The following is a 20624-nucleotide window of genomic DNA, read 5'->3' on the forward strand; positions in this document are numbered from 1 at the left end:
CAATAAAAGTGTGTTCCCGAATTTCGTTACAATATCAAAAGGACCAAATTTATGACCATTATAAAATCAGTTCAATAACAAAAAAAACCTATACATCAACGGACAATTAGTAGAGAAAGACAGTAGATTCAAATACTTAGGAACAACGCTCAATATAAAGGTAATGAGTACACTGAGTAAATTAAATCGTGAATAGGGTCAGAATATTGAGATGGTAGGGTGCTGCTATAGGGGATGGAATCCGGGATGTTAAAGAAGAATAGGTATAAGTGATCGACTAGAAGCATTTAAGATGTGGTCATATAAAAGGACCTTAAGAATAAATTAGCTGGGCATGGTAATGAATGAGGATGGAAAAGAAATATTAACCACAATTAAGATAAGAAAGCTGCAGTATCTAGGCCATTTGCTGACGGATGCAGAATATTATGCTGGGAAAGATACAGAAAAAAAAGAAGCAGTGAAAGAAGACGCATTTCCTAGTTAAATAACCTGTGAAAATGGTACAACTATAGTTCTGTTGATTTGTTTATGAGCTACAGCAACAAAAGTAAGAATAGTGAATATAATGATGCCAATTTTCTAAGGAGATGGTACATTGAGAAGAACATGAAATCAAAACCCTATTTCTACAAGATTCAGAGACTATGATATAAATGAAATGGTGATACATAAAAGTAGGGAAAAAGTTCAATTTTAATTCCTGTATCGCCATCTTAGTCTAATGCATCATGAAGAATTTCAATAAAATTATGTTTTTCTATACATTTGGAAAAACAGTGACTCATTTATATATTTACGTCATGAATTAAATAGAATTACTATAAAAATTTATGGTCTAGTAAAAACTTAAGTATTTTTAACCACGACCGATAAAACATATTGCCAAACTCGTCATACCTGTTTCAATTCCTATTCAAGCTTATTAACACTCATAAAAATCACAATTTTTTACACCACTTGCAATAAAAATCACTAAAAAAGATACACTTCCTTGATGTAACAACACCATTTTCACCATAGAAACTTGGATTTTTAAAAATTTCTAATTGTTTTATCATCATTCACTGTTAACATAGTATCAACCTTATGATTTATAGCGCATAATTTAAAGTGGAAAATGTGCTTCCCATTGAAATTTAAATAATAACAATAAAGTTAAAAATAATTCGCGTATCTTTGTTCCCTGCGTTGACGAGGTCACGCTGATTTCGTGTGGAATGCAAAGAGAATACTAATTAAATCCACTGCTTGCTTTAGGAAAGTTGTTCATTTTACCGGGGCAAATCAAATAGTTCCTACATTGCTTTAATAACTTTATTAATTTAATTTAACATGTAAATATGGCACTTACTTACTAAATATCACAACCATATATTTAACATTACATATAACTGTAAGCTCAAACCTGATACCTATGTAGTGTGAGCAAATTTTTAAGCCAAAAATAAAGGAAGCAATATCGATTATAATGTAAATATGGCATAAGTCTATCTCATAGTGGGAAAATCACTAATGCGTATGCGTCATACCCGTTTGCTATTATTCCAATGCAAGGATTGTTAAAGCTCTGGCCAATCAACTATTAAAGCATACGCAGATTGCTCAATCCCATTGTAAGTTAGACAGGTCCTCTAATATAGCACCTATTATTATTGGCTTAATTTTTTACGGAATCATTTTCAATATTGACTTTTTATGTATATGTAACATTAGGAATTTTAGCCCACCTATCCCATGTTTTAATTTCAGTCATAAGGGCAGTACCGGGACTTTCAGTTCCGTAGAACTGCTTTGCCCCAAATAAATGATAGTCTTTCTTAATATAATTTAATTCTATTCCCAATTTTATGAGATCTTTACAGGCTTGTAATTGCTGGACAGGTGGGGCGATCTGGATGAATGTTCCAATGAAGGCTATTCCTATGCTTTTAAAGTTAACTCTAAAAAAAAGGAAAAAATGGTTTAGAAAAATAAATAAAATGTACAAAGAAAATTATTATTATACATACTTCTAAATTTCAATACAAATCTGAATGACAAACAGAGCAAAATATGGCCGAAGACCTCGCCTCACCAAATATAGAGCTTTTTCAATATAATTTTAAAAACAAAACTCAGTGACAAATAACTGAAATATTTAAAAATAAATGATACTATTAAATATTTGTACTAAATACATCTTGTGCCAGACCTTGCACCACCAGATCATTTTTCCAACAATGAGTGTTTTTGCATGTAAATCGAAATACTTTAAAAAATTCTAAGAGACGCATTAACTCTGGCTACGCATAAAGTCTTTTCAGTACAATTTTAATAAAAAACTTAGTGACAAACAAGTGAAAAAACTATGTTCAAGATCACAACTATGTTCGAGACAAAGCTTGGGGTAACTGGTGTGGCGTCTGTATTTTGTCAACGGATGGGATCTCCGCATAATAAAAAAAGTGGAGCGGTAGTGGTGCACTTCAACAGCTCCGTAGACCGTGACAAAATTTTCCACCAAAAGAAGAATCTCAAGGGAAGCAAAGTTGTAATCGTAGAAGAACTGACCAGAATACGATATGAACTAATGCTCCTGACACAAGAAAAATTTGGTAAGAAGGCAGTATGGACAATGGGCGGTAATATTTTTGCAAATGTTGATAAGAAAAAAATACCAATTAAATCTGAGGATGATGTAATGAAAGATAATGAATAGGCCAAAACCGCAAACTTAAAATCAAAATTACCTTTGTTTTTTTTGGTGTGCTGAAAAGAGAAAAAAAATTCTTATTATTAAAAATAATTTCTTATATAGGCAAAATTTGTTGGGGAAAGAAATACCATATATCAGTTGGTTATTTTTATTTATAAATCTGGGTTTTCATACATACGTTCCATTGTAGTTCGTAACTACATTATTTTAATTGACAAAATATATTCAGTAGTAGCTCATTTAATAACATAAATATTTATATACATATATTTTTGTCTTCTTTTTTTTATTTTTAATTTTTGTTGAGTGCATATTTAGATTTTGGCTGTTAGCTTAATAGTTTACTTTAGTGGCTATATATGCATACAGTGCTTTTCTTTGAAGTCCCCCCCCCATTTATTTTTTGAACGGGTCAAAAAAAATTTTTGAAACTTGGAATAAGTATATTGGTCTAAAGATACTATTTTTCACTGTAAACTAGGTAGTTGTAAATTCCAAGATGGCGGCTGGGCGACATCTTGAGAAAAAATTTTAAATAGAAAGGGGGGTCGTGTGGTACCTCATTTTAAAGGTCTCAATGAGTACTTTATAACCCTGAAATATTAGACCCATATCTTAACTCGTTTCAAAATGGCGGCCTAATAAAAAAGTATTTTTTTTTATTTTAACGTTTTACATTTTTATGATTTTTGAATAGGTAAAAATCAGTGTACGAAAATAAATGTGTCACTATTTTATTTTGACATAAAAACGACAGTTCTAAATGTCAAAATAACCTTTTTGATTTAACTTGGTATGTAAACGTTCAGCGCAGAATAATTCTCGCTGGGTGATTTTAGAAGACTAGTTTACTAATATTATGTTATTGTTCTAGGCTAACGGTTGCGGGAAGACAGCAAATGACGTCTCGAGGCGAGACTTCGGTAGAATTGGCCGACTACATAAAACAATATTATAAGGGGTATAAGACTATAATGGCGCGTCCACATTATGCCGAAAGAGGCCGATCGGCCTGTGCCGCTCAGCACGTTCGGTTCGGCATAATCGAGTCGGCATTGCGTCTATATTGCTTTGTACTGTGGACGTCCCGATCGGTGCCGGCTGCCGAATCATCATTAGTGCACTGCGTTTGGAACGTAGTAGTGTCGCTTTCCCATCTGCGTATGTTAAAAGTGTTTTAAAATCATTAGTGATGACGAAGACGTTGTTTTAGCTGCTGCTGCAGCAATCATAATTGGAGTAGTCGCTAGTGAACGTCGTTGCATTCGCCCTCAGAGATTTTGGATTCGCCCCAGTATCCTTAATGGTAGAAAGAAGTATAGAGCTAGTGAATTTATGAAAGATTTACTACTTGATGAGGTAGATGAGTTAAATTTTGAGTACAGAAACGACGCGGGGTTCAGCAACTTTTTCAGAATGAAAATTTTTGATTTTGAGGTTTTATTGAATATGATTGGACCAAAAATCTTGAAAAAAACTACATCCTTCAGGGAAGCTATTCCTGCAAGTGAACGCCTTGCAGCCACACTGTGTTTCATTGCGACTGGAGATTCGTACCATTCATTGATGTACACTATGATGATATCCAAGCAAGCTATTTCTCGTTTCGTGCCAGAAGTTTGTGACGCCCTTGTCGAAGCTCTTCAAAATTACGTCAAGGTAAGAAAAGTAAAAAAAATAGAACAAAAAACTTTTGATTTATTTATGACACTGGAGAAAAAGGCATCAAAATAAGACTACATTATGTATTATTAAACAAACACTGTCCGGCATCAGACCTTTAAATCTAAAAACAATGTGGTTAGAGATTTCTTCTTTTAAAATTGTCTTAAGAAACCATACGTGTTAGTAGAAAAAGAGTACTGAAAAATAGTTTTACAAATTCAAAAAGAAAAGTAAATAATTGAAAATTAGAAAAAGAAAAATGATGTTTGAAAAGATAATCCAAAATGGTAGCGATCTTCATGTGCCAGAAAGAAGCGTTAAGTATGTAGAGTCATCCTCATGGCTGGATCGTTCTTGAGAGTGCTGCTGGGAGTAGTTGTCCATAAAGCCATCAGAGAAAACAGATCCAGGTGACTGCGCTTGAGAACATGCAGGCGACGGCGACTGGGAATATGCAGATGATGGCGACTGGGAACATGCAGGTGATTCCATCATTGTATGAGTCTGATTGAGCACCATGCTCGATGATAAGTGGTACGTCATGGGGAAAAATGACTTGGAATGTTTGAGGTAGAAAGTGCCATGTTACTGTATGCAGCCCTAGTTGGTGCACTGTATTGTTCATACATCCCCATTTCTGCGTCAAACAGTATGGTATTTTGCACCAAAAATCTGGTTCGCGGTGTAGCAAGTCTGCGTATCTTCATCACTACCTGTTCACCAAACAATGAATATTCATCTTTGTTGTCCACTCTTTTTGACTGAATGGATCTCATGAGATTCACCGCTTCATCAAAGATAGGTGCCTTAGCAGAATTACTTAATGAAAGTTTTGCGGATTTGCTTTTGGGGGTTTTCGGAGATGTAAAAGCTTTGGGTTTGAGTATTTGTGTAGGAGTCTTCGCTGCTGCCTGTTTCTCTTGGGAAGTTGATGGTTGAGTTGAAACTTGGCCTTAACTTCTCCTCCATTTCCAGTGTCTTCCTCTTGTAAATCTTTAAGTCCATAGTTTTGAAGAAAAAAATTCGTGAAAAAAAATATTTTTGTTTTGTTTCGGCTGTTTAAATTAATATCACAAAGTTATTTCAGGTTGACCTACTAACGGACAAACTTAAATTTTCAAATCGACAAATTTAAAAAATAAAAATATGAACTTACCTCAACATTATCTACTGTTTTTCGTGGTCTATTCTTGTCGGTTAAGAACAACATAGCTTGCGTACCAAGCTATGTTGTTTTTACTTACCATTGAACCATGAACCATTTGCTTACGTACGCTTCGTCAGTAACACTTCTAGTTTTTTTGCTTTCGAGTTCTTTCTTTCTTTCCCTCGAAAAATGGCTTTATAAATTTTTGATTTTTCGCTCAACCTCCTGCTTCTCTATACCAAATGAAACAGCAATTTCCATGAGAGCGTCATGTCTTCGGTTTTTATTTTTGTAATCGGAATTTTAACTGTTCCATAATGAGGAACGAACACGATACATATCAATAAAGGCCAACGTTTCTTCGTCAGTCCACGTCATAATTCTGAACTAAAAGCAAAAACTCCGAACTCAATGCAAAAAATAACGCACTGTCACCAACTCTAAACATTTAAAAAACAAATAAAATAAATTTGCACGCATGCGACTTTCCTTCGACTGAGACTAAAGCCGCCCGGCATGTACACACTTGTGGATTTTGATTTCATTCGGTTCGGTTTTCTTTGAAGGAGACCGACTTTAGTCGGGTTGAATTCGGCATGATTCGGGCCGGCTTTCGGCAAGTCGGCAAGGCCGACCGGTACGTCTACACTAATTCGGTTTTGTCGACCGGCATAAGTCGAATGATGCCGATTGGCATAGTGTGGACGCGCCTTTGGCAACTTTGGCGACGGCCGGCTCACTGCCTTATCAAGGAGGCCGATATGGGAATGTGTACTTGTGTAGTGTTATGCTATTTAAAATATTTTGAAGGTTTTGCATCTTAAAGATTATAAAAAGAAATATAAGAGTGAGTCTATCGATTCGTTTGTAAAAGACCGGAATAATAATTAGTTTTGTATTTGATTCGTGCGTTTTATTTGAGGGTATTAATATTATTATTATTAATATTATTATTATTATAAAAAAAATTATTCTATTAAATATTTGTACTAAATACGTCTTATATATAGTCACATGCCTCGCACCCCTTCGCCATTCTTCTGATTATCACCACTTTTACATGTAAATTGAAGCACTCTTAAAAAAAATTCTTAAATTTCTTCATGATAGGAGGCCTCTGGACACGCATAAAACTGACTGACAAATAGTACAAAATTAACTATGATCCAACCTTACATACTCTAAGCTAACCTAGTCCAATCTAGAGCAAGGTTACCTAACATACTTTATTTCAAACTAGCCTAATTTGACTTATTCCAATCAAACCTTCCCTACTCTATCTCAATTTTATCTAAACTTATTTAACTTACTCCAATTAAAAACTAACCTAACACTAGCTATAATAAGCTAACCAAGTCAGCTTAAGCCAACCCAATTTTATTTGCTCTAGTTCAACATAATCAAATCTAAACTAAGCTTACCTAACTAATTACAACCTTACTCTAACTCAACCTAGTCAAATCTAAAGCAAGTTTACCTAACCTACTTTATTTCAAACTAATCTAATTTAACCTATTCCGACCAAACCTTCTCTACTCTATCTGATCTAAGCTAATCCAAGTTACTCCAATCAAAAACTAACTTAACTTTATCTACTTGAACTCAAGACTTAGGCCAACCAAATTTATTGTTTACTTTAATCCTACATAACCCAATCTAAACCAAGTTTACCGAACATACTTCAAGCTAATCTAACTTGAACTACTCCAACCTTACGCAATCTAAACCAACCTAATCCCATCGAAATTAAGTTTACTTAACTTACCGCAATTAAACTGAACTAACTTTACCTACTTTAACTCAACTTAAGCTAACCCAATCTTATCTACTCTAACCGAATATAAATGGAAGCAGGAGAGAGGACGTTATTGCCTGAACTTAGTTGTCGGGGGACAGAGATGAAGCATCACCTTTGAATATTAAGGGACTAGTGAAATATTTGAAATATTGTAGATGCTATGGAATGACCGTGAATATAGTATGGGAAAGCATGGACCCGAAGAAAAGAGATAAGTCATCCCTAGAATACCTTATACTCACTAACATGGAAATTGCAACTAGGGGGAATAATCTAACATTCTACAACGCCATTAGGCAAAAGGTTCTTGATCTGGCCCTCATAACTAATAAATCTCTTGATATGGTCAGGGAGAGTCTCTGAAGAGGACTCCATGTCGGATCATAAACATATTCCTTTAAAGTAATGGAATCGATGAAGAGTCAATCGTTTTACAGAAACCCCAGGGCAATAAATTAATTAAAATACTCGCAAGATCTGCAATCTAGAATCACTGAAAACACATTTTCTATTACATTACCTGAAGAATAGGATGTTTCCTTAAAAAAGAGATCGCGAAATGATGCGACATTGGAATGACACCAATGAGTTGGTTTATTCCAAAAAACTCCTGAGCTTCGACGTTGAGATGGCGAATCTAGCTCTAAGATTATACAGGAAAAGCCTACGGCGCTACTACTCCCAGGCCATTACACCTGCAATGGCCACGTATACAGAATGGGCTTACGCGACACAGACACCTGCAGATTCTGTTGTGAGGAACAGGAGTCGATGGAACACTTGATTGCATAATTATGGATCATTGAGCCACAGGAGATACAGGATTCTATACACATATACGCTGAGTAAAGAGAGGCTGAGGACGCTCCCAATGAAGGTGCTGATCCTGTTAAAACATATTGATTAGAGAGGGATAGGGGAAGCATAATAGATCAACAATTGTCGCAGTGCAAAAAACCATCCTGGGCCAGATCTATTACATTAATTCAACAAAATCCAATCTTAACCAAACTTACTCAACTTACTTCACTTTAATCTAACTTAACTTGAGTCACACCAAGCCAACCTAATCAAATCTAAACTAACTTATCTTTACTAACTTTAACACAACCCAATTCGAGCTATGGAGGTCCTTATTAAAAGACTGGATCGAATGAAAAAAGCCTAATTGAAATAAAATAAATAGGTTTTTCAGAAACAACTACCTGAAAGTAACTGCATGACCCCTTCCAGAAATTTAAAGGTCTGAAAAGAAATAAATAGGCGTTTGTAATATAATATCTAGGAGCACGTTGCCACTTAAAATTAAGTTTTTTCAAGAATAATCAAAAATCATTCTTGAGTTCTGGCCTAGTTTTCCAGGTTAATAATTTTTTGGTCCCTAAGTATTAAGCAAAAAATAATTAAAAGGGGTTTATAACAAAATATCTAGGGGTACGTTGCCATTTAGCTTTTTTTAAAAATTCTTTCAAGAGGTTGAGGTTGTTTTTACATTTACAGTCAATATTAATTTTAAATTAAATTCAAAAATTCAATTGTCAGAATATTCCTAGAATAAGAGCTAAATAGATATATCGAATATTCCTATGAACTTCTTGATTATTATTCACAGGACATTGTATTTTCAGTTTCTTCCTCTAGAGGATTAAAAAGAGAGATAGTCCTGTGATGAAAACGAGGATGCAGAACACACAATTTCTAGTTGTGGGAAGGAAAGAGACAAATACTATCAATGAAATAGGACGAAGTTAATCCAGATAATATTGTAAATAAAATGTTGATATCAAAGAATCTGTGGATAATAGTTGGAACTTACTTAATGGAAATTATGACTGAAAGAACCGATATTGACAAACAAATGCAGTGAGAACTACAAAACTAACTAGGGAGAGGGCGAGTGGAATCATTCCAAATGAAATTATACTGAGGCCTTATTATGGTAGCTAAAGACTGATGGTACCAGAGGTTCAGTTTTCGTCAAACCAGTCCCTAGTGTCACAATAGTAAGAGGGAAAAACCGGTGTTTAGTGGACATTGGTTCATAGTTCTGACTACGCATTCTATCTTAGTAGCCAGTCTGCGTAAATACATTGAATGCGATACAAAAAAAACCCAAACTACCAAAGTCTAATCCAACTGAAACCAAAACAAGCTTGCAATTGATAACTTTACATACTCAAACCAAACTTTATCCAACTTAACCTAACCTTATCGAATCCTTCGTATATAAAATCCTATAAAATACAAAAGACCTAAATTATAAAATACTTGTATATAGAAACTACAGAAATCTGTCTTTGATTTCCAATAACAAATTTATATTTAAAATTTGATAATAATTGTTTTTTAATTATTACCCTAATGTGTGCGCTCCCTCTTCGGTCCATCCTCGTCCTTCATAAACTAAACCGTCACCCCCAACCATAAAATTGTACCCTATATCGTACCAAGCTCTGCTATTAACGTGAAATGCTTGAATTGCTCTAAAATAAAACCAGTAGATTTAATTAATAATTTCTAAAAAAAAACTTATTTACCTCAAATGCGAAGCACATTCCGCCAAAGTACTGCAGTTCTCAGTGGCAGTATGATGAATAATCACGTATGGTACTGGAGTTACTAGAGGGGTAGTTTTATTTGTGGGTGGGTTTCCTTGCCATTCTTTCTTTGTAACAATTCGGAATTTGGATTCATTTCGAGTGCCTACGAGTCAATGTCATTATGGCATTTTCTTTGTAAGACCATTATAATTGAATGTATCACCTTGTTTGAGGCAAAGTAATGTGACAAGTAATATTATAAATAAAATAATCATTCCCAAAGAAATTCCTAGGAGGGACGAATTGTACTTTGGGACATTTTGTAGCCAAATATAACCTAAAAAAAGAATAATAAATTTAAAAAAAAAATAAATATTCAAATAAACCTTTGTTTGGTGCTATATTATTGGAAATAACTTCTTCATTTTTATCACAATTACTATTAGTTTTCGTATCACTTTCACCACTATCACGCTGCTTTAAGTCTTCTATATTAAGAGGACCGTGAAACTCGTTTTTATCACCAAAATAAACATCCCTAGAATTATCTATTTGCACTCCATTAATCTGTAGATCATAAGGGTTTTCATCTGATCCAGAAGCTTCAACAAGATCACTTTTATTTTCTAGATTGGATGGTTGGTCAGGGATTGTTGATAAAGACATTGTACTTTATCACACTTTTTAACTTAAAATTCTAGTTTCAGGCCCACATTGTTGCTATTTAACTGGTGCATTTTTTTGAATTTTAATTCAGGTTTGTATCAGAACACAAATAACGCAATAAACGTTCGCGAGGTCAAACCTGATATGAAACTGGTTGAATATATTCAGCCATTTCACTATATAAACGTTTATTGGTTCTTATTTGATCGTACGAGGGATTATCCAAAAGATTGCTAAATTGTATTATCGTATCTTATTGTTTTATTATGGTTAATTGTTAGAAGCCTTTAGAAATGACCTTAGTGATCTCGTACATTTTTGTTTGGCTAATCTGTTCGCGGAACTAACTTTTATGTATAAACAGAAATCAATAATGAAATAAGGAAGAAAAAGGGAAAGACAGCAAGGAAAAAAGTATTTGCAGACGACAATAGAAATAAAAGCAGAAGAACAAAGATGTTTTAAAGTAACTGGATTACATTTGCTAAGCTCTTCTCTCTAAAATTACTTTCCAATTAACCAGTTCTTATGCTGCAATACCAGCTTGACACATACTCTGGCTCCACTAAGGACAATGCGACATTGTCTGCATAAAGACCAACAAATCCAGTAATGTGTTTTCTACTCTCCTTATCTCCACTTCAGGCCGCAATACACATTCCCTCTCAACCACTGCATAATTTCCTAAACGTCAAAGTTTCAAATTAATTTGTAACACTCAGGTATCTCAATATCCTTTTTCCAGCATTCCACAGTTGTAACGTGGATCTATCCAGATATCTGTTCAGAACTGAGACACTATATTTAAATTTAGACTTATTACAATTGATAGAGTTGAAGATACATGAGGCTACATATTGGTCTTCTATAAGGAGTATATTTTAATATAGGTTGATTTTCTTCCACCTGACAGTTCTGTTTCATGACCATGTTTTTGAGATTAAATATGTCATATGAATCTTGCAGCAATTTTGTGACTTCGTGTTTGGGTCTTAAAATTAGTGCATCACCAACAAACAATACCAAATGAACATTTTCATTGATAGAGAGACAGTAGTCATAATCTGACCTTTTGAACGTGAACTTCATCATGAATTTCCCCGTAAATTTAAAATTCCAGCACTTGTGGGCATTTCTGAAACCACAGATGACTCGGTTTAGTTTAAAATGCTAAAACTTGCTATTTAAGCCTTCAGGTTTCTTTATAAAAACCTCATTATCTAACTCTTAATTCCGGAATGCTATTGGTAAATTAATTTGGCTTAGAGTCCAATTACACCGAACAGACAAACTAGTCTTATAGTTTGAAGTCTACAAACAGGTGAGTAGCTAGATTCATCTGAATCAAATTTCACTTATCTTTTAATTCTAAAAAAAAACTTATTTAAATAACTATTGAGTTTCTACGGCTACTTTTTCTGATGGTTGTGTAAGTGTTCATGTCTAGAGCTATCCATGTGATTCCAATTCACTATTAATGGTTGCCACTCTTCTGACTCGATAGCTCATTTATATTATTTTGGCTCTTTATTAAACTCTAATAAGCAATATCTATATGTATCTCATAATCATTCAGATTTCCTTTAATTTCTGGAGGTAAAGATTCATTTTCAATATCCTCTTCATAGCTCTCCGTGTCTTCATCTTGATCTGTATATTCGTCTGAAATTTCTCTTACTCTCTTCATGCTCTTCTATCATATTTTCTTCGGCAGAATCTTGTTCTTTTATTTCAGATGGAGCTTATATCAGGCTAGATACATAGTTTTTAATATTCAATTGTTCATGTTTAGTTTCTGAATTTTTCTGCACAAATTTCATAAGACTCTCGTCAACATGCACATCTCTAGATTTATTGATTTTTCTCTCCTCTGAATCATAGTCAGAGAAGAGAAAAATTCTCTTTCTCAATATCCAACCACTACAGCTTTAAGTACTTTTGGTTCCAGGTTATTCCCTTTGCGTTATACAACATAGAAACCCCATTATACAACATAGATGGTGTCTGACCTCTTGGAAGGACTAATGTCAGTGTCCTATTTAGTTCATAGGCTGAACATTTTAATGCTTTTCCTCATAAACTGTTTTGAAAACTTGACACTCTTCATTATCTAATCTAAATCTTCTGACTCTAGCTGAAAAAAATTTTCTCCATCAAAGTTAGTTGGTATAATAGGACCGCATATGTCGGTATGTACTAGCTCACCAATCATTTTTGTATAATTTTCGTTGCTAGAAAATGGTGATCTTGTACCTTTTCCGTCTACACAAGGTCAATATATGCTTTTAGATATTTTTAGTCGATGCCCCAGATTTTCTACCACAACCTATATATTGCTTTACATTTGCTTCACTTCATTCAGTATGAGAATAAACAACTCATTCTTTCTTTCGGATATAAATTCAAAATTATCTCCATTTATGGTTGTCATTAATATGTCAAAGACCCTGGAATAAAGTACAATAATAAATTGTACTTTATTCCAGGTATGATGAGAGCTTCGATATGTATTTTTGTTCTTCGGTATCATGCTTGCTCTCCACTCTATGTCCACTGATCTCTTCCTCGTTATTCATTCATGATCTTTGTTACTTGTTGGTTTTAACTTTTTGTTCTCGTTTTTTATGTGTTTCCCTCATTGTGGTTCTTGTTAATCCTTCCCATTCTCCTCTATTTATAGTTATTCGCTCTGATTCTCGTTTTTCGTTATCGAATTTTTGTTCTCATCCTCCTTTTTTGTGCTTGTTCTTCGTTCTCGCCTTTATCCAAAACAACCAATAACTTCATTTAATAATTCATCATTCTTCCTTCTCCATCTAGGTATGAACAAAATATGTCCGTATGAAAAAAGAACGAAGAGAGTGCGGGCGATGTATAAGGATGAAAGAGAATGGAAACAGAATAAAGAAAGAAACAATCGAATAAGAAATTAAAAACGAAGAGAATGTGCTCGAACACAACGAGAATAAATGATAAAATGAAAGAATGAGGGTGAAAATGAAAAGGAAAAAACAATAAAAAGACGAAAGAAAAATGGAAACCGTAAATGAATAATGAGAAAAAAAGAGACGAGGATTAAAAAAAACATAAAAGTAGATAACAAGTTTGAGAAAGAAAAGAAAAAACGAGCAGAAGAATAATGATAATAAACTGGCAGAAGTGAAATGGGTGGGACCCAGGACAATAACAAATAATAAAATCAAATCATGAAATAGAATACAAAAATTAGCTTGAAAATTAACATAAGAGACTAAGAAGAAAATAAAGAATAAAAACGATTAATAGGAGAAAATAGAGAAATTTAAAGGAAGAAGGGGTACGGGCGTACTATAGGTTTTTGTTTTTCTCTCACTCGTCAGACCCCTTCTCGTTCCTTCATTTTTAATTCTCGTCTCTCTTTCTAGTTTCTTAGTTTTATCGCATTTATACTGGTTTTAATTCTCCTTCCTTTGATGCTCCTTGTTCTCGTTTTCTGTGTCTTTTTAATATGTGTATTCCTTGTTTTTTTCTTCTTATTCATCCTTTTTTATCCATGTATGAACAAAATATGTTAGTATAAAAAAAGAATGATAAAGAAAGTGAAGGCGATTAATAAGCATAATGTTAATGATAAAAAAAACATAATATAAAACAAAAATAGAAAATGAAAAAATCTAACAGGATATTGAGGACGAAGAAAAGGAGTGTGCTTGTTCTACTCGAGCACATACCCCTTTTTCAAAATGAAATCGCATAATAAAATCGAATCACGAGGATAAAGAAAAAAATTAAAGATATGCGACAATGAAAAGTGAGAACGAAGAACAAAAAAGAAAATGATGAATGAAAACGACTAACGAGAAGAGAAATGGAATGAACAATAAAAATAAACAAATGGGCATCAAGAAAAAAACAGAAAAGCAGATAATACTAATAATGAGAATGAAAAGAAAGAAAGAGTATAGAAGAATAATGACAAATAACAAAAAAAGGTGGAACGGGACCGAAAACAAAAACAAATCTTAACAAGCAAACACTGAGAAGGGAGAGCAAAAAAGGTAGCACGAGAAAAAAGATGAAGAATGTTAAGGAAGTCCGTGAATCAGCTCGTCGAAGAATGAGAACGACAAATAATAAAAACAAGGACGAAGAAGAAAATAAAGCAACCAGATGGAAAAACCGAAGAAAGCGAACGATAAACAGAAAAAGCTTGATTAGATGGCAGGAGGGGAATGGATAGTAAGCCTATTTATTTTTCCCTCTCACTCATCGGATATCTCATCGTTCGTCAACCTTCGTTCTTCTCTATTCTTCTAGTTCCTTCTTTTTTATCGCGGTCATACTAGTTTTGATTTTCCTACTCTATTCTTAATTCAAAACTATTATTCTTTAATCTCTTTCTTGATATTCATTGGTCTTTGTTCTTGATTCTTGTCCTTTATGTTTCATGTCGATCTGGTTCTTCCTCATTATTGCTCGTACTTATTTTTCCTTTTTCTTTGATTCTCCTTCTTCAAGGAGACAGTTTTTTTTGCTATCTGACTTGTTTTTTTATTCTCATTTCAGTTGTTGTTCTTTCAATCTTATTCTTTGTCTCTGTTGTCATTCTGCGTTATCGCACTTGCTCTCCATTCTATATCTTGTGATCTTTTCTTGGTATTCCTTCATGATCTTTGTTACTCGTTCATTTTGCCCCTTTTTCTCGTTTTTTGTCTTTTCATTCTCTTCAGTTTCTCCTTAATATCTGCGCATTTGCAAAGTGTATTTTAACATAATTAGGTATTTTATTAACATTTTATATGTATTTTTCCAATCTGTCTTGGACAACATCCTTACTGGTCCCTGAGTCAATGACAAATGCATATCTTCTTGTTTCTGTTGATAGTTTCCCCTAGAGTTATGACTTCCTCCTCGGTAGTTCTACGTGAAACTCCCTATAGTTGCTCTTCTATTTGCTGGTTTTCTTTTTGCGCAATAAAACTTTGTGTAAAGGATACTTTCATGTATAATAACCGCTAAATGTACTGGCTTCAAATACTATCTTCTGGTCAATATGTTGTGTAGCATTACGTTAAATTTCTTTATCTAAGAACCTGGATTTGACAAAATCTATCTTGTCATCTGTTACTGTGTCGATAGCGTCACTTGAGAAAATTGTCCTCTAGTAGCAGTATCAATTTCATAAGGAATTTCCAATTATTGTAATTATTAGCCTCTAACAATGGCATTATGTTAATATTTTTGGTCATCCTAGCTCGCTTAACATTTACTCTCTTTCAACAAAAAAGTTTTTTACTATTACCCGTACTTATATCCAACTTATTTATTTGGCTTACAATCTCACAGATTATCAGATTACTGGGCCCATAATCTTTTAAAGATGGGCTTAATAAAGATAAATGCTTTAGGTATTTTATCTACAAAAAAATGTTAATAACGTCTAGATGACCAAAACTGAAGAATAACTTATGTCTAATATAATATTTGGGATTGTCTAAATCGTCTTTAAGATCTAATTACACCAGTGTAAACATGATATTATTTATCAAGATGAAGTCAGGATGTGTAAGAACATACCAATTCTGACATCCAGATGCACTACAGAAAGTGGCAAACTAAGGTTAAAGAAGGGGTTTCAAGTCGAAATCCCGACAAGGGAAGAATGGTCGGCGAACCAAGTTAAAGAGCCAAGTGGTTTCCAGGCCTGGTATGTGGATGGATCATGGATGAAAAGCACCAATTCAGCCGGAGCCGGAGTGTACAGGATGGAAACGAACACAGGAGAATCCTTTTCGCTAGGGAAACACACCACAGTTTTCCAAGCGGAGGTGTTTGCTATACTCGAAGTAGCGAACAAACGAGACGCATTGGAAGGTGACGGGGGGATTTGCATCTACTCCGATAGTCAAGCTGCCCTCAAGGCGATTCAGAAACCCAGGGCCAGCTCAGCGCTAGTCCAGTAATGCAGAGTAGTCCAGTAATGCATTGGAAAGGCTTACAGCACACAAGAAAGTGAGACTGAGGTGGGTCCCAGGACACCAAGGTGTTGACGGCAATGAGCGGGCCGACGAACTGGCAAGACAAGGTTCCGTTAACCCCTTCGTAGGCCCCGAACCTTGTCTCGGTCTTAGCAAAAAACAAATCTTCCAGGCATTTAATAATTGGGCCTGCGAAAGGCCCAATTATTAAATGCAAGGCCACTGCTAACAAAGACCCGACAAAGTATCAAAAACTTGGTGGGAATCCTGACCGGGCACAAAATTCTAAACAGGCATCTACACCTTCTTGGTATAAGAGAAAACCCACTTTGTCCGAATTGCGGTACAGGGGAGGAAACTTCATACCACATACTAGGTATTTGTGATAGGTGGAGTCGCCTAAGAAGGAAAATTTTCGGAGCAACGATACTCCAGCGGAAAGATCTTAAAGATCTGGACTGGGACAACGTGCAAGCCTTTATTAAAAGGACGGGCCGACTCAGTGAAGACCGCGCATTGAGAGTGGAGGCGTAGGGGTGGGTGATTCTGGGGTTGGCGAAAAGGGACTGCTCAGGCCTACTTGCCGAGGTCTAGCTCCCCCACCCTGACTACTACTACTACTAACAAGATGAAGAGATAAAAGGGAAGATAAGAGGCAGAGAAACATAAGAATAAGAGAATTGAAATGAAAAGTGGAAGTGAATAAAATAAAATAATCAAAAAAGCAAGCCGTTATACATACATACGGTAATAACTTGAAAAGAAAATTGTGTATAAATAAAAAATTTAAGAAAATAAATAAATATAAAAAAAACATACGACAATTACAAATTAAAATATGAACACTATATCACTGGAAAGCAAATAATATAATTATTAAAAAAGCAGAAGAGTAAAAACAATAAAAGAATCATAATTAGAATCGTTTAGAAATAAAAACTCCAGTATTACCAAAAAAAAATCGAAGAAAAACAAAATGATAAAGCAACAGAAAGGACAAAAATGACGAAAGGTAAAGATAAGGGTTATTATAAAAAAAATCAAAAGAAATGAAAGCAAATATTACAAACTAAAATACAATCTTTTTAAAACAAGCATCACAGACAAATAGATGAACATGAGGAACTTGTCTAATTCAAACAAAAAGGAGAACTATAAACAAATCTGGTTCAAAAAGTAAACCAGATTCTTCACTAGCTTTTCTTGTCTATTTTCCTGTATTTATCCCTATGGCATTTTAAGTAGGCCAAGTTCTCACGTAGATTCTTAATGAGGAGCGATCAAGCAAAACCAGATAAATCCATTTTTTAACAAAAATTATTTTATCATGAATTCCTATTTCATTTCGCCAGATAAATCCAATGGTGAACTCAGATTTGAGCAAAACCGGTTAAATTCCCTTTAAAATGGAGTCCAAAGTCAGGTCAATCAAGCAAAACCAGATAAATCCACAAAATAATGTTTTGTTCGAGGTCATAGTTTTCTCCCTGCGGATAGGGTTTTCGGTCGTGTTGAAAAACGTTTACGAAGAAACACAACAATAATAAGCAAAGATGAATATTTAGAAATTTATTCTCAATTTGGAACAGTGAAACAACTTGGCGTTGAATGGTTTCTGTACGACATTAAAGATTTGCAACATTCTCTAAAGAAGATCACAGGTATTTCCGACTACAAGCGAATTTTAATCCTGAAATCTCAAAACAAACAAGAAAAAAATACTGTAAAGGTACAATGTCATAAGAATTTTAAAATGGCATTTTTAGATGAAACGCCCCATCAGATTCTGAAGGCAAAACATGAAGTTCCAAGTGTATTTGAAGAAATTCGTTTATCGCGATCTCCACCTGAAAAAAAGAAAAAATCCCTAGCTCACCTGATGATACAACAATTTGGACCAACCTAGGAAAATGATGAAAGTCTAGTGTGATACAAAAATATATTGCTTGAACCAGAATTTCCCTTTTTTTGTGGTGTTTAAAAATAAAAAAATAAACGTGTTAACTTTTATATCATTACGAAAACAAGTAAATTTAAAAACGCTATTTTTTATTATCTTTCATTTTTGTAATAAAAAAATTTGTTTTTTTTTTAAATAAATAAATTAATAGATACATTATATTTAGCTTAATAAATGTGAATAACTACATACCCAAAATAAAACAAACACTTTTACATTATAAAATATCCGATATATATTTAACTCAAGCAAAAAGAGATAAATCCATTTTTTAATTAGCAATTATTCTTATGTTAATTAATTAATAAGGTCCAAAATATGGTCTACGAGATCTATAATATTAAACCTTTCACGTACACCATAATTTATTTTGATAAGTTCACGGACACGTTATTGGCACGTTTTTTGCAAATATCTCGGAATGTTATAAATTGGATTCATCTGGTTTTGCTTGATCGCTCCTCCTTTGATGTTTCATCGACATCTTAAAATAATTAAAATTAAAAAATAGAGCACATGCTGACAAAATCATAGAAAAGGAGAAAACTGGCAAGACTATGTGTCAAATATCAAAATATTATTCAAATTCTAGGCCATCTAAGAGAAAAAACTACAGCCTTTGAGTCTGACTTGTTTAATTTTAAGGTTTAGTTGGATAAGGGGTTAATTAAAATCCAAGCTTTTCAGAATTTTTTTCTTTTAATTGCGAACGTTTGGGGCTATATTAGACTTCTTCAGGGCGAACAGAAAAACAAAGCTTCTCTATAAATTGTAAAAAGTGGAACATAGCTGTATGTTTCAAATGATTGCATTTGGTTTATTAAATTTGTTCTTGAGGATACATACTAATGTATCATTGTTGTGACTTACACACCAGCAGCTATATATCCTGTGTAATCATTTGTCGAAACACGTAAGGCTAAGATACCATTCCAGATATATACTACATTCGCTTAGGATCAAATAAAGAGATGCCCAAAAGTTACGTTTACTGAGTCTTTGTAAATTTAGCTCACTATAAATGGCTCTTAAAGTATGGCCAAGTTCTTTGCTATCTATTGTTATGTCAAGCGAAAACAAGGACACCTGCAAAGCTTGTACAAAGATCATTTTAGAAAATCCTTTGAATTAAACAGATATTAATGGATTCATGGTAGTAGAGAAAGGAACGAAGTAATAAGGGAGAAAATCTGAACAGAATGAGTAGTGATATTCGGCATTCGGCTTCTTTCTTCATCAATCAGACCATATTGACAATCTCTTGGATTATTATTGGATAACTTATAAAATTGATTGTGATAACATTGGAAAAGTATCTGACATTTACTATTTGTCTATTGTAGAATGGATTCTATGGTTAAATTTATTTTATCAATTGCTAGGTGGAGCATATTTTGGTATTTCTTATGAACTACTTATTGTTTGAAGAATAACCATGAAATACAATGCCATAAATGTCTAACTAAATTGGAAAGTTTTAATCTTTTTAGCTCAATTGAGGTTTTTATATGTGAAGACATGAATGGATTCTAGTAACAGAATAAAAGACCTGTAAGATCTAACCAATGCAAAAACAACTCTTAAGCTAAAACCTATTATAACCTCCTCATTCATTATTCAATTTAACTATTCACTATTTATTTCTACTTTTATCACTCCGTGTCGTATCTTATTTATAGATCCAAGTCTTACCTCGACTGTTGTTCCGTTCGAACTGTCTAATAATCAAAACGTCACTTCTATATACACCTTTTGCCATATTAAGATAAACAGTTTAACCTATAGGTTTGTAGAACTCAAGACTAAATTATCTGTTTATTTGCGTTTTATTAAAAACAAAAATTAAGATATCGCTTGCGGTCAAATCAAAAAGTTATCGCTATAAGAGAATAACAATAAACTCGTAGAATAGATAGTGACAAATAGATCTTAAGAAGTCGTAACTAATCAAAAGTTTAAAAGTTCATGAGACAAAGTTGAAAGAACTAGAGGAACTTTATCTTTATCAAGTTCTTTAGTAAGGAGTCATTGAAGATGAAAGTTGTAAAAAGAAAAGACTGAGCAAAAGTGAAACTACTCAAAACGATTGAAAAAAAAAATATCACTGGTTAGTATAGGCTGAGGGAAAACCAATTTTAAAGAAGTACTTTGAAGAAGTTAAGAGATAATGAAGTAAAAATTATAATAAGAAAT

General features: G+C 33.7%; 1 protein-coding gene across 3 annotated transcripts; it reads right to left on the reverse strand.

Annotated features, from left to right (window-relative positions):
* Nucleotides 1–1303: 1303 nt before the first annotated feature.
* Nucleotides 1304–20243, reverse strand: LOC126735039 (peptidoglycan-recognition protein SC2-like). 3 transcript variants are annotated; one of them, XM_050438915.1, is made up of 6 exons: nt 10235–10676; nt 10072–10185; nt 9846–10011; nt 9666–9791; nt 2733–2751; nt 1817–1943 (listed from the first exon to the last, which is right to left on the reverse strand). In XM_050438915.1, exons 1-6 carry the CDS (start codon nt 10512–10514, stop codon nt 1938–1940), a joined length of 711 nt encoding a protein of 236 aa, XP_050294872.1. In that variant the 5' UTR covers nt 10515–10676; the 3' UTR covers nt 1817–1937. The 3 variants fall into 3 exon arrangements, with proteins under 3 accessions (XP_050294871.1, XP_050294870.1, XP_050294872.1); XM_050438914.1 differs by lacking the exons at nt 2733–2751; nt 10235–10676 and adding an exon at nt 20124–20243 and having other exon boundaries at nt 1304–1943; XM_050438913.1 differs by lacking the exon at nt 2733–2751 and having other exon boundaries at nt 1304–1943; nt 10235–10675.
* Nucleotides 20244–20624: the final 381 nt, after the last annotated feature.

Source organism: Anthonomus grandis, chromosome 4 (genome assembly GCF_022605725.1).
Source record: "Anthonomus grandis grandis chromosome 4, icAntGran1.3, whole genome shotgun sequence".
Lineage (NCBI taxonomy): Eukaryota > Metazoa > Arthropoda > Insecta > Coleoptera > Curculionidae > Anthonomus > Anthonomus grandis.

What these genes read in the sequence shown, in the direction of transcription:
- LOC126735039 (XM_050438913.1), bottom strand. Translation starts at nt 10,514, where the DNA reads ATGTCTTTATCAACAATCCCTGACCAACCATCCAATCTAGAAAATAAA. An exon ending in TAATATAGCACCAAACAAAG is followed by an intron (nt 10,186 to 10,234) that starts GTTTATTTGAAT and finishes TTCTTTTTTTAG; the next exon opens with GTTATATTTGGCTACAAAAT. An exon ending in ATTACTTTGCCTCAAACAAG is followed by an intron (nt 10,012 to 10,071) that starts GTGATACATTCA and finishes ATTGACTCGTAG; the next exon opens with GCACTCGAAATGAATCCAAA.